Raw genomic sequence first — 14,066 nt, forward strand, 5'->3', positions numbered from 1 at the left:
CTCTTATCTCTCTTCTCTCTCTCTCTCTCTCTCTCTCTCTCTCTGTGTCTCTCTCTCTCTGTCTCTCTCTCTCTCTGTCTCTCTGTCTCTCTCTCTCTCTCTCTCTCTCTCTCTCTCTCTCTCTCTCTCTCTCTCTCTCTCTGTCTCTCTGTGTCTCTCGTCCAGGCCGAGAGTATGATAAGGAAGGGAACATGCGTCCGTGGTGGCAGAACTCCTCCCTGCAGTCCTTCCAGCAGCGCACCGAGTGCATGGTGGAGCAGTACAGCCGCTACACTGTCAACGGGGAGAAGGTCAACGGGAGGCAGACCCTGGGGGAGAACATCGCAGACAATGGAGGACTGAAAGCTGCTTACAATGTTAGCATACACTCCATAGTACTGTACTATAGTAGTACAATAGCACGCTATACCCAATAGTACCAAACTATAGTAGTACAATACCACACTACAGTCCATAGTACTACTGTACTATAGTAGTACAATAACACACTATACCCAATAGTACCACACTATAGTAGTACAATACCACACTACACTCAATAGTACAATACCACTCTACACTGAATAGTACTATACTATAGTAGTACAATAAGACACTACACTTAATAGTATTGTACTATTGTAGTACAATACTACACTACACTCAATAGTACTATACTATAGTAGTACAATAAGACACTACACTCAATAGTATTAACTAAAGTAGTACACGCTATACTAAATAATACTATACTATAGTAGTATAACAAAATATACTCAATAAACTATACTATAGGAGTATACAATACCACATTTGATTCAATAATACAATAGTAGTATACAATACAACACTACTCAATAATACTATACTATAGTAGTATCGAATACCGCACTGTGCTCTAAAATACTATATCATAGTAATATACAATACAACACAATGCTCAATAATACTATACAATTACAAAAGATTACAAAAGTATACAATAAAACACTACACTCAATAGTACCATACTATAGTAGGATACATTACTGCACTAAACTCAGTAATCCTGTAAAGCTACGGTAGGGTTTGAGCAAGCCAGATCTTTTTCTCTTTCCACCATTGTGGAGCCAGGACAGCAAACAATCAAGATTTTGTTGCGCGGCAGCTGGGGTCCGCAGGCAGTGAGAGAGCAGCAAGCTGTTTGGCAGTCATGGAGCACAGCGGACAAGCTGGGGAGTAGGACGGGCCTGAGCCTTTCACAGCATGGCCGGCAAGTGACTTGAATCGGATTCGAGCTTCCACTGGTAGTTGGACGTTGGCAGCTTCAGGTGGTGTGTTTGGTGAATCTGTTTATTTAACAGGGGGCCATGCACAACACAACGGTCGGGCCGGACGTGTTTATACTGCTGACTTACAACAGCAGTATATCGGCTGGTCGGCATCCACTTTGAGATGTCTGCCTGTTTTGTGCTGCAACCTGGTTTTTCGGACTTCAAAAAATACAGAATTTGTTGTGTGCCTTCTGCATGGACTCCCAAGTTTCAGACACCGATTCTTTCCAGGTTTTCCTGTAAGTGCGATCTGTGAGGTATGTTGTGAAAAGGGCGTTTGCAGAGCCTGACATCCACGGTTCTTGAAGGGTTCAGCGAAGAATCTGGTGGTTCGCTGTTTGGAAGCCTGCTGAAATGTCCATCAGAATGAGCGGATACGAGGGAGGCTGTTGTAGTGTGACTTCTCTCTTATACGGCAAGGAGGGCATTCTCAGTTTAGTGGCCTGCCTTATATCCAGACTGGTGAGGATCCACATAGTTGTTCTGGTTAGAGGTATGCAGAGAGTTGGGGAAAAAAAACTGCTGGCCCAAGTGTTTTGGAAGTAAATTATACAAGACAAGTTGGGAGATAACGTGAGAGTGTTGAAAAGGAAGTTATAGAGTAGGAGATTAAAAGGTGGATTTCGGACAGGTGGTGTAGGCAGGTTGGAGGGGAAATGAGGAGGCCATGTCTACTGTATATGTGAACAAAGTAGTAAACAACATTGCTCGGTGTTGGGGAGTTTTTTGTGGGGGTTGGAGTAGGAAGTTTGCATTTTAGACTGAAGGAAGGAGCATTTTGCTGCAGATCGGGAGGCAGAGAGGAGAAGAGATTGGTAGGCAAGAATTTTGCATGAGTGCCTGCATTCACACAATTACATTTCACGCGCTCATAGGCTGTGCGCTCCCACTGAGTCAGACCGCCATGGCGCCAGGGAGGTCGGGGGAGCGTGTTGATGGGTGACAAAACCTGGGAGGGGGAGAGAAGGGTCCGTGACGGAGTCGGGAGGCATGAGGGTGGAGCAGCCTGGTTAGGTGGATGGCTGATCGGACAGATGAGGCGAGAGAAGGGGCCGAGTCTGTGGAAGAGGGAGGTTCGGCACTTTGAGAGGGAAAGAAAAGCGGGTCCGTGGTCTGAGATGTCAACAGGGAGATGCAGAAAGGCTGATGGGACCGCAGTCCCTGTTGAATATGTGGATGATTTAGTTACCAGATTTGTGAGTGGGGGGGGGGGGGGGGGGGGGGGGAGAGAGCGAGAGAAGATGGTCAAGTATCAGTGAGGGGCCACCTTCTGGATGTTTTATATTAGGACGTCTGATTCCTCGAAGACTCCTGCTGAGAGACTCCTTTGTCTTCGTATGAAGAGTCTTCATGTAATGAGTCTTTTTCTATGCTGTCATCATGTGTTTCCAGGCCTACCGGTCGTGGGTTCGACTCAACGGAGAAGAGAAGAGACTTCCGGCTGTTAACCTGACTAATGACCAGCTGTTCTTCTTGGGGTTTGCTCAGGTAGTTTATCCAGCATTCTCTGTATCTCTCTGTACCTCTCTGTATCTCTCTGTATCTCTCTCTCTCTCTCTCTCTCTCTCTCTCTCTCTCTCTCTCTCTCTCTCTCTCTCTCTCTCTCTCTCTCTCTCTAGGTGTAGTGTAGTGATGGTTTCAAGTTGTTTCTCCAGGTGTGGTGCTCGGTGCGGACCCCAGAGAGTGCTCACGAGGGGCTGGTGACGGACACCCACAGTCCTCCCAGGTACAGAGTCATCGGCACGCTCTCCAACTCCCAGGACTTCGCTCATCATTTCCAGTGTCCGGTCGGGTCGCCCATGAACTCTGGGAGCCGCTGCGAGGTCTGGTAGGACGCCACAGACACTCCTGGCCCCGGGGAGGAGGCCAGGGCAGAAGGAGGAGGAGTGTGTTGCCGACTAAAGGGTGTCATGTGGACTTGTACTCTCCTAGAAGAGCGACATGGACTAAGTGTGTTGTTGTGTTCTTTTGTGTTTCTGTGTTGCGTGTCTTCTGTAGGTCAGGCGGTCTGGCCTCTAAGATAGCTTTTCTTCTCTTGACATCACATGTTTTCTCTGTGAATATTGACGCTATGCCCTTCATAGCGATACTATCGTAACATAAACTGCATTGTGAATATTTGAAGTTATGTCCTTCTTAGCGATTACAATCGTAACATTAACAGCATTGTGAATATTGAATGCTAGCACTGCAGCATTGCAGTTACCTAGCAACAGGAGTACAGATGCTAGTACTAGTAACCTAGCAACAGTACTAATGATGCTAGTACTGGTTAACTAGCAACAGGAGTAAAGATTCTAGCACCAGTTACCTAGCAACAGGAGTAAAGATGGCTGATGCTAAATATTGAATGTCCCAAGTGGTCAGCTAATTTATCTGCGAAAATAAACATCTGTTTAAATAGTCAAAGTGTCTGGTAAGTAAGTCTACTTTACTGGTAATCATCAACCGGAGGTCCTATTCTGAACATCTAGTTGTATCTGGTTAAAAGGTCCAAGTGTATGGTAAGTTAAGAAAGTTTCACACATACAGTCTTCCCTCTAAAGTTTAGGAAGATATCCTGCATGGGTTCATCAATATTCCGGGAAATCTGCACCGGCAAATAGCCTGCTCAAGGCCTACTGACAATTCAGGACCACTGCCTGTACGGCTGAGATGTGAATGAAGGCAGTCACATTGGGAGAGAGGCAGGTGAAATGTTATGTCATTTGACCTAAGACGTGTTCCTATGAAGAGAGCCAACAAATGAAAGCACTCCACTGATGACGAATTTGAATCTGCGACTGTTTATCATAATACGTCTTAAGGGTTACATTGATGTGTTAACAATATAACTATATCTTATTTTGTTTGCAAACAAGTACCTTTTTTCAAGAATGGCCTGGACAGGGTTACTCAATAACTGTTGCATCACCGCCATCTGCTGGACTGTCCCTTGGCCCATCTGTTCCGGCATTTCTATGTCATTGTGTAAGGCCGCAAGACAGAAACCCTGACCAGTATGTAGCTGCATTTGTGAATAGTGAAATAATGAAAAAGTAACCTTTCAGGGATTACTTACCAGGAACTACGTGGGAAAGGGGCTTTAATCAACTCAACAGGTAACCAATCATCACATAGAGGTCCTGTTGTAAACATTTGATCGGGTTAAATTGCCACAGTGTCTGGTTAATTAGTCGACTCTACAGGTTGCCGATCTACTAGACCATCTATCCATCTAGAGGTGTGTGTGTGTGTGTGTGTGTGTGTGTGTGTGTGTGTGTGTGTGTGTGTGTGTGTGTGTGTGTGTGTGTGTGTGTGTGTGTGTGTGTGTGTGTGTGTGTGTGTGTGTGTGTGTGACTTTCATTGTGTTGCTGAGGAGCACTCAAGAAGAACAGGACCCAGAGTGTCTAGAGTTTTATTGTTATATATCTATTAAATCCATCGCACAAACACAGCCTAGACTTTCTTTTGAGGAAAGGAGGCATGCAACAGCCAGTAAAGAGAGTAGCAGGTTCCTGTAACACACAAACACACACACACACACACATACACACACACGCAAGCACACACACCAACGCACGTACACATGACCACACACGCGCGCGCACACGCACATACACAGCATTAAAATTGTTTGTGGTACAATATAATTTTTGGTAAATATGTAATAGTATAAAATATATAATAAATAACATGGAATCTGATTAATTATCAACTAGAACAATTAAATAGGTGTAGATGAAAGAGATATATAACATACATATAGGTGTATAGATAATAGACATGAATATAGATAATAGACGTATATGTATATAGATAATATACATATAGGTGTATAATTAAAAGACATATGTATATAGATAATAGACGTATATGTATATAGATAATATACATATAGGTGTATAGATAATAGGCATATATGTATATAGATAATAGACATATATGTATATGGATAATATACGTATTGTTGTATAGATAATATACGTATTTGTGTATAGATAACAGATGTATAAGTGTATAGATAATATACATATAAGTGTATAGATAATAGACATATATCTATAAAGATAATAGACGTATATGTATATAGATAATATACATTGTCGTATAGATAATATACTTATTGGTGCATAGATAAAAGACGCATATGTATATAGATAATAGACAGGTGTACAGATAGTAGACATATATGTATATAGATAATAGAGGAATAGGTGAACAGATAAGAGAGAGAGCTACCAGCCATGGTGAGCGTCATGGTCGCTCTGTACATCAGCACATCGACGGTGCCTCCTTTGATGTGGACTGGAAGTCCGTTATCCGCCTGTTTTCATGGGAAAAGGTAGACAGCGCTGGTGAGTTCTAGTACTCAGTACCCAGTATTCAGTACACAATACCTACACTTGAACACAAAACACCTTATAACAAGTACCGGTACATATTATAATGTACTTGCATTATATAATATAACATCATGATGTAATGTACTTGTATTATATTAGATTGTACTTGTATTATATTACATTGTACGTGTATGATATAATATCATCTTATTATAATGTACTTCTATTACATTATATTATATCACCTTATAATGTACTTGTATAATATCCTATTTTAATGTACTTGTATTATATAATGACATAATATAATGACATATTATATTTTATCGTATTATGATGTAGGTACTTGTGTTATATTTGATAATATCATGATTTAATTATACTATATTATATTATAATGTACTTGTATTGTATCATATTATATCATGACTGTAATATATTACATAATATTCTAATGTACTTGTAATATATCATATTGACGTTGTACCTGAAAGATCTTCTGTGCATCGGGGACTTTGTTCCTCAGCTGTCTGCTGGAGGAACAGAAGGACCTGAACGAGGACACTCTCTGTTACGCACACACGTACGTACGCACGCACGCAAACACACACACACACAAACACACACACACACACACACACACACACACACACACACACACACACACACACACACACACACACACACACACACACACACACATACACACACACACATACACACACACACACACACACACACACACACACACACACACACACACACACACACACACACACACACACACACACACATACGTAGAGACATCATTACTTATCATTACTTACATATTTCCTAACTAACTAACTAGCTACAACTCTAGAAAACATACTAACATATTTTGTAATAGCTTTAACTAAAAACACCAACCTAGTTTTAACTAAGTGTATCTCCACTTAACACAACAACCTAGTTTTAACTAGCTGTATCTTCACTAAACACGGTATGTTAAATGAATAGAGAGTCATGTTGGACAGACTAGCGAACAGGGGCAGCATTTCACTTCTCTTAATAACCCCCCCACACACACTCACACACACAAACAGCTAAACCGAAAGTCAACCACACACACACACACACACACACACACACACACACACACACACACACACACACACGCACACAAAAGTTGAGACATCGTTACTTCTAAATTCTCAGCAGTGTGCCTTATGTGTTGTTTAACTCTCTATTAGTTGTTATACTGTCAATTCACTCTGGTGGGAATAGTAGTGGTAGAAGTACTCTATACAAAGTGTTGTTAGGCTTACAACATTTATATATATTATATATACTTTGATAATAATATCAGGTAATCATTTTCTGTTCCTTCAACAGATCAAACAAGGTCAGAGCTGTGAGTGACAGCTTTTGCGGACAAACCATTCCTCTCTACCACAGCCTTCAGCCAATCAGGAGACGGATAGCACATGAACCGGCCCACTTGTTTCAACATGGTGTCTCGAATGCATGTTTGTGTGTGACCTCTAGGTGTACTATATATAGACGTGTTGCTTTCGTTTACACTGTACTAGCTGTATCCATAACTAGCTGATACTCCACTAAAAACACTGATAAACACACACACACACACACACACACGTTCAGAAAGATTCATAAAGAAGTTACCAGGAGGTGGTTCATCTTGATGGGGGAGCTCTGCTGTTTGCTCTTGACTCTGGAACACACTCTCTCACTCTCGGTCTATCACTCAAGTACACACACATACACACACACCCACACACAGATTAAATATTAACGTATCAGGTTCCCTGGCTGAAGCCAGGCCAGGTTGATGCCAAGATTTCCTTGTGACTGCATAAATCCAATAGACAGCCCTCCTCCTAAACCTAGAACACCACCTACACCTCCTCCTGGACCTAGAACACCACCTACACCTCCTCCTGGACCTAGACCACCTCCTACACCTCCTCCTGGACCTAGAACACCACCTACACCACCTCCTAGACCTATAGAACACCACCTACACCACCTCCTAGACCTATAGAACACCACCTACACCACCTCCTAGACCTAGACCACCTCCTACACCACCCCCTAGACCACCAACTACACCACCTCCTAGACCCCCCCCCCCTTACCTAGACTAGCTCCTACACCACCCCCATTACCTAGACCACTTCCTACACCACCCCCATTACCTAGACCCCCCCTACAGCACCCCTTTACCTAGACCTCCTCCCAGACCATCTTCTACACCACCTCCTAGTCCTAGCCTACCCCATGCCCCACCTAGTCCATCTCCTACACCTGTGTTGCTGTACCATATTATAGCATGATTCATAATATAAAGATTTATGCATTAGAATATAGCGTATTATAGAATTATGCTATATATACACACACACACACAGGTCTATAATTATATAAGATCAGACCATAGGATGGTATAGGATGATGCAGACCAGGGGTCTCAAACTCAACTTACCGGGGGGCCGCCCGAGGTAGAGTCTGGGTCAGGCTGGGCCCCATCAAGTATTCTACAGCAAAGAGTAGCCCAACTGACCCAATCTAAGTTAATGATCGGGCTATCATTAGATTCACGTTGGCTATGTAATCGATGATAACAGGGGACATCTCATAGTGGTCGGTGGAAACCGGGACATTTTAGTGTCCTTTGGCTTTTGTCGACTCGGGATTGAGGACACAACTCAAAATTGGGACCGTCCCGGCAAAACCAGGACATCTTGTCACCCTATCACAAGTCATAAAAAAGCGTGGCAAGCCACTCTGTGCGTTTGACAACAACGCGCGGGCCGCACTAACACTGAACCTTGATGTCAAGTAGGGGGCCATAAAATATCATCCAGCGGGCCTCAATTGGCCCCCGGGCCGCGAGTTTGAGACCCCTGTTGCAGACTAAAGGATAGGATGTTTCAGAATATACGACGATATAGGATTTTTAAGACCATGGGACGATATTGGATGATTGAGACCATAGGACAATATAGGATGATTCAGACCATAGGAATATAGTATGATTCAGAACATAGGACAATATAGGATGATTCAGACCATATAGGTCCATAGGATGATATAGTATGATTCATAACATGGGACAATATAGGATGATTCAGACCATAGGATGATAAAGCATGCTTCATCCTGTACACTAGGGCTTTTTATGGTGCCACTTGCCCGCAACGCAAGGGGGTTACGGACCCCTTGCGTACCCTCCTTGCGTCCACCGCCAGGGCCAGACGTGCCGCCTCCCAAAAATCGGAACCATCCGTCGACTCAGCAGCAAGGGCTGTGATTGGTCCGCTTACTAAAACCCGACGCAGAACCATTAACGTTCAACACTGCGTCGAAACGTCTGCGTGGTCATTGCGTTGCCGGAACGTGGAACTATACAAAGGGAACAGAAAGTCCAACCACCACAATAAAGAAGCACACAGCTGTTTCCCGATAACATTTTTTCTTACTTAAAAGTAGTGGCGTAGTGGCGTACTAACCCTAACCCTAACCCTAGGCGATGAGAAAGAGGAAGTGAGCATCCCTGACTTAAAATATGAGGAACTTACACGACCATAGTTATTTCAGTAGGCATCACTCAAGCTGCAGCACAGCACTAACACTCCAGACTGCTACGATCTCACGGTTCTGGTAGGTTCTTAAGCTATTACTTTGCTTTTATTGTGGGAATTATTATTCGGTATTCCCAGAGTATCTGTTGAGTCCTTTTTTTTTTTTTTTGGGAATTATTACTAGGTATTCACCTAGTATTTCTGGATGCCAATTGCATTTACATTTAGCATACCCCTTTATCCAATTATTTATTAGTAGTACATTTGTAAGAAGAAAGGGAACAACAATATAATGTGTGTGTGTGTGTGTGTGTGTGTGTGTGTGTGTGTGTGTGTGTGTGTGTGTGTGTGTGTGTGTGTGTGTGTGTGTGCTCTCACACGCACAAACATGTATGCACATATATGTACAGTATTAGTTATTATTCTTGTGTGGGAATGAGACGATTTCATGATGAGCCTTAAATGAGATCATTCGAAAGAGGAACGCTTCTGTCCATGTACTGGTAACATGTTACATAGAAACATTATCCACATTATAGATATATTAAATATTTCAATGAGGCAGTATTTTAATTTGCAGTTTATTTTAGAAGATGTTGGGATCACAACTGTGCCTACTGGTGTTGCTGGGAGCTGTAGTCCCCGCATTGCAGCAGAGAGACCAATGGTCAAGCCTAGACCACTCTAATGACTACAACTATGTCCGCCATGATGAAGAAGTTCAAAAAACCTTCTGCTCTTGGGATTGTCTGAAGTTCACTCTGCAGTGGCCCGGGGCCTTCTGTACGGTGAGGATTCTTCCTCCTGATACTAACCTTCTGATGAGGAGTCTTCCTCCTTAAACTAACCTTGTAATGAGTATTCTTCCTCCTTACACTAACCTTCTGGCGAGGACTCTTCGTGGAGTCTTCCTTCTAACCCTGAGCTTCGGTCTTGTGAGGAGCATCCCTCCTAACCCTACCATTCACGATCCTCACTACTCAAGTCGAATCATATTCATTATCCACTCACTCTACTCATTATGCTTCTATCTACCCGTCTATAGTATCTAAATGAGAAGGCAAAGTGTGTTATTCCACCAGAGATCAACACCTGGACCATTCATGGGCTCTGGTAACTACTCTATTGTTACACTATACTCCACTGTTATAGTCTACTGTTCAGTCTACTGCAAGGTTCCTCTACTGTTACTCTGCTGTTAAGACTGTTACAATTTACTCTGCAGTTGGACCCTACTTTACGTTAACACTCTACTCCACTATATTACTCTAGTCAGGCCAGGTCAGCCCTGATTTTGGTTGTGATGTTGTGTCCTGCAGGCCTCAGAAAGCTTATAACTGCTGCGGCTGTTGGCATCTCTTCCCCTCTGACCTCGAGGTAAACATCAGTTTCAGTAGACCATAAATAGACATTTGCATCAGTATATCATCCATTAACATCTGAATCAGTAAGCTATTAATAAAGAATCCTCTCCACCGGTGTAAAGTGACATTTCAACAAGCGTACCGTGTTGGACTGCTGTAAAGTAAGGTGTGCTCGGTTCCAGTCGACTCGGGATTGAGGACACAACTCAAAATTGGGACTGTCCCGGCAAAACCAGGACATCTGGTCACCCTATCAAAAGTCATAAAAAAGCGTGGCAAGCCACTCTGTGCGTTTGACAACAACGCGCGGGCCGCACTAACACTGAACCTTGATGTCAAGTAGGGGGCCATAAAATATCATCCCGCGGGCCTCAATCGGCCCCCGGGCCGCGAGTTTGAGACCCCTGTTGCAGACTAAAGGATAGGATGTTTCAGAATATACGACGATATGTAAAGTAAGGTGTGGTCGGTTCCAGGTCCTTGATGAAGAGCTGTCTCAGGAGTGGCCGTCCTTCGTGAAGTCCAAGTCCTACTTCCAGTTCTGGTAGTGTCCCCATCAGCCATCCCCAATGACCACAGTCAACCTAACCCACACACAACATCCATGTGCCTGTCCACATGAAACTGAAATCCGTTAAAATATCATTAATAGCTATGAAAATGTTGTGCTATGTGTAGGTTATGTTTATGTGTGCATGTCTGTTTCTTCGTTGAATGTGTACCGTACATGTTTATAAGTGTAATTTGTGTGTCATGCGTACTGTATGTGTTGTATTGGTTATGTGTAATGTAGGTGTTGTGTGTACTGCGTGTCATAAGGGTGATGAGTGTGTTATACATACTGTGTGCGTGCAGGAAGATGGAGTGGCTCAAGCATGGTGTGTGTGCGGCCTGTGTTGAAGGACTCAACTCCCCGATTAAGTATTTCTCACTCTGCCTCAAACTACGACAACAATTCAACATCACAAGGTACACGCACAGAGACACAGAAACAAACACAAACACACACACACACACCTCACTCTAATTTTGTTTATTTGCGCAGGACTCTGTCAGAGGGGAGTGTGGTTCCGTCTTGTGATCGCCCTTATAAGGTATGACTTCATCATTATGAATAATTTCCTCATGTTTTTATGAATATTCCAAGTTTGCATAATATATATTTAAATATACATGATATATTAAATCATATACAAGTGCTTACCACGCTACCAAATTGTCTATGTTTGCATGTATTATTTTGTTACAGTGTGTGTGTGTTAACGTGTATTTGTGTTAGTGTGTGTGTTAACGTGTATTTGTGTTAGTGTGTGTGTTAACGTGTATGTGTGTTACCGTGTGTGTGTGTGTGTGTGTGTTACCGTGTGTGTGTTACCGTGTGTGTGTGTGTGTGTGTGTGTGTGTGTGTGTAGCTTGCTGAACTCGAGGAGGTCCTGACTCCACTTATAGGAGAGCACCATGAAATCCAGTGCGTCAAAGATAAGCAGGTAGCTCTCTCTCTCTCTCTAGCTCTCTCTCGCTCTCCCTAGCTCTCTCTCTCTGTGTTTGTGCGGATGTCTGCCTCTGTATGTTCTGGTCCAGCTCTGCCTCTTCGTCCTCTGTATGTTCTGGTCCAGCTCTGCCTCTTCGTCCTCTGTATGTTCTGGTCCAGCTCTGCCTCTTCGTCCTCTGTATGTTCTGGTCCAGCTCTGCCTCTTCGTCCTCTGTATGTTCTGGTCCAGCTCTGCCTCTTCATCCTCTGTATGTTCTGGTCCAGCTCTGCCTCTTCATCCTCTGTATAATCTGGTCCAGGACAGGGAGCTCTGGTTCCAGGTGAAGATTCCTTTGTCCCGGAACCTCACCCTGGGCTGTCCCAAACCGAACCCCACTGTGGAGCGCGGCCCACCCCCCGGCGGGCATCCCTGCCCTTCGCAGACCCCCATCTACCTGGTGCCCATAGACCATGAGAACCCCCGTAAGCCCTGTGGCTGAGGGTCCTGCTAGTCCCTAGACTACGCCCTGCTAGTCCCTAGAGTACATCCTGCTAGATCCTAGAGTACATCCTGCTAGTCCCTAGACTACACCCTGCTAGACCCTAGACTATACCCTTCTAGACCCTAGACAACAACCTGCTAGACCCTAGACTACACCCTGCTAGACCCTAGACTATACCCTGCTAGACCCTAGACTATACCCTAGACTACACCCTGCTAGACCCTAGAGTACATCCTGCTAGACCCTAGACTATACCCTGCTAGATAGACCCTAGACTATACCCTTCTAGACCCTAGACTACACCCTGGTAGACCCTAGACTATACCCTGCTAGACTATACCCTTCTAGACCCTAGACTACACCCTGCTAGACCCTAGAGTACACCCTTCTAGACCCTAGACTACACCCTGCTAGAACGTAGACTACACCCTGCTAGACCCTAGAGTACACCCTGCTAGACCCTAGACTACACCCTGCTAGACTCTAGACAACACCCTGCTAGACCCTAGACTACACCCTGGTAGACTCTAGACAACACCCTGCTAGACCCTAGAGTACACCCTGCTAGACCCTAGACTACACCCTGCTAGACTCTAGACAACACCCTGCTAGACCCTAGACTACACCCTGCTAGACTCTAGACAACACCCTGCTAGACCCTAGACTACACCCTGCTAGACCCTAGACCACACCCTGCTTGACCCTAGAGTACATCCTGCTAGTCCCTAGACTACACTGGTCTTGACGCTAGTCTTGAATAATAATCAACATTCTGCCTCGTATTCTGTGTTAAAGTCAGACAAATAAAACAAAATTATCTCTTGCTTTTAGTCGCTATGTTATTCAAGAATATTGTGCACTATATATATTTATTACGTGGCTCTTCTCAATGCCGTGGAACGCTCCGTTCACTTGGGCCCTTCACAACTGCCGGCGGTATAATTGACCGCGGTCAAAGGAAATTGAATTTTTTGCCGTCTTTAACACCACTCCGCAAATAGTCTGGTAACTTATCAACCCCAGCGTACTCAGTTGCTAAGGGACGTCAACGTCTTTGGCAGACTATTTCTCTGCTGATCAACACTATGAATTCTTGTAACAAATAAATTGTAAAAAGACACACCGTGTGAAGTTATTCTTTTTTCGTTTTGGCAAGTAGCCGTGTAATAAGCAGGATAATTTATCAAACGTCACAGGTTATTATCGAAAATAATTCAAGGAGAAGCAAGACAACCTCGCTACTGCTTATTTTCCCGATAATGACAGGCGTTCTATACATTATCCCTTACATAATAACTCCATCTATATACATGCGTGTGTGGCCATAATAAAGTATTCGGCACATGGTTAGGGTTTACAATTTATTCAAGAGTCACATGTTTAAGCTAACATCTTCTGACCAAAAGTAAGGGTGAAAAAAAAAAAATTATGAATTCCTGGCTGAACAGGACACCGAACCATTTCAGACAGACAGATCAACCAGATTCAGACAGACAAAAACACTACCCCGAGGAAATGGTAAAAGCA

The 14,066-nt window shown here is 43.7% G+C and overlaps 3 protein-coding genes across 6 annotated transcripts in view; 2 read left to right on the forward strand and 1 right to left on the reverse strand.

Moving 5' to 3' along the window:
* The window catches only part of ece2b (endothelin converting enzyme 2b), a 14,460-nt gene extending 10,144 nt beyond the window's left edge, over positions 1 to 4,316 (forward strand). Inside the window, exons 12-14 of the mRNA XM_056610372.1 lie at positions 166 to 356; positions 2,685 to 2,780; positions 2,948 to 4,316. Coding sequence (XP_056466347.1) covers positions 166 to 356; positions 2,685 to 2,780; positions 2,948 to 3,124 — 464 coding nt within the window. The 3' untranslated portion in view covers positions 3,125 to 4,316. The remainder of the gene's footprint in view (positions 1 to 165; positions 357 to 2,684; positions 2,781 to 2,947) is intronic.
* Positions 4,317 to 4,652: 336 nt separating this feature from the next.
* LOC130406416 (cytochrome c oxidase subunit 7A2, mitochondrial) lies at positions 4,653 to 7,393 on the reverse strand. The gene is made up of 4 exons (XM_056611980.1): positions 7,283 to 7,393; positions 6,105 to 6,185; positions 5,514 to 5,598; positions 4,653 to 4,789 (listed from the first exon to the last, which is right to left on the reverse strand). The coding sequence occupies exons 1-4, from the start codon at positions 7,295 to 7,297 to the stop codon at positions 4,731 to 4,733; spliced, it is 240 nt and encodes a 79-aa protein (XP_056467955.1). The 5' UTR covers positions 7,298 to 7,393; the 3' UTR covers positions 4,653 to 4,730.
* A 1,623-nt stretch (positions 7,394 to 9,016) lies between these two features.
* Positions 9,017 to 13,965, forward strand: rnaset2l (ribonuclease T2, like). 4 transcript variants are annotated; one of them, XM_056611965.1, is made up of 9 exons: positions 9,017 to 9,280; positions 9,782 to 9,989; positions 10,247 to 10,314; positions 10,521 to 10,578; positions 11,042 to 11,109; positions 11,421 to 11,534; positions 11,611 to 11,659; positions 11,978 to 12,052; positions 12,357 to 13,965. In XM_056611965.1, the coding sequence occupies exons 2-9, from the start codon at positions 9,795 to 9,797 to the stop codon at positions 12,534 to 12,536; spliced, it is 807 nt and encodes a 268-aa protein (XP_056467940.1). In that variant the 5' UTR covers positions 9,017 to 9,280; positions 9,782 to 9,794; the 3' UTR covers positions 12,537 to 13,965. The 4 variants fall into 4 exon arrangements, with proteins under 4 accessions (XP_056467940.1, XP_056467939.1, XP_056467938.1 ...); XM_056611964.1 differs by having other exon boundaries at positions 9,795 to 9,989; positions 12,357 to 13,964; XM_056611963.1 differs by having other exon boundaries at positions 9,792 to 9,989; positions 12,357 to 13,963.
* The last annotated feature ends 101 nt before the right edge of the window (positions 13,966 to 14,066 follow it).

Source organism: Gadus chalcogrammus, chromosome 16 (assembly GCF_026213295.1).
Source record: "Gadus chalcogrammus isolate NIFS_2021 chromosome 16, NIFS_Gcha_1.0, whole genome shotgun sequence".
NCBI lineage: Eukaryota > Metazoa > Chordata > Actinopteri > Gadiformes > Gadidae > Gadus > Gadus chalcogrammus.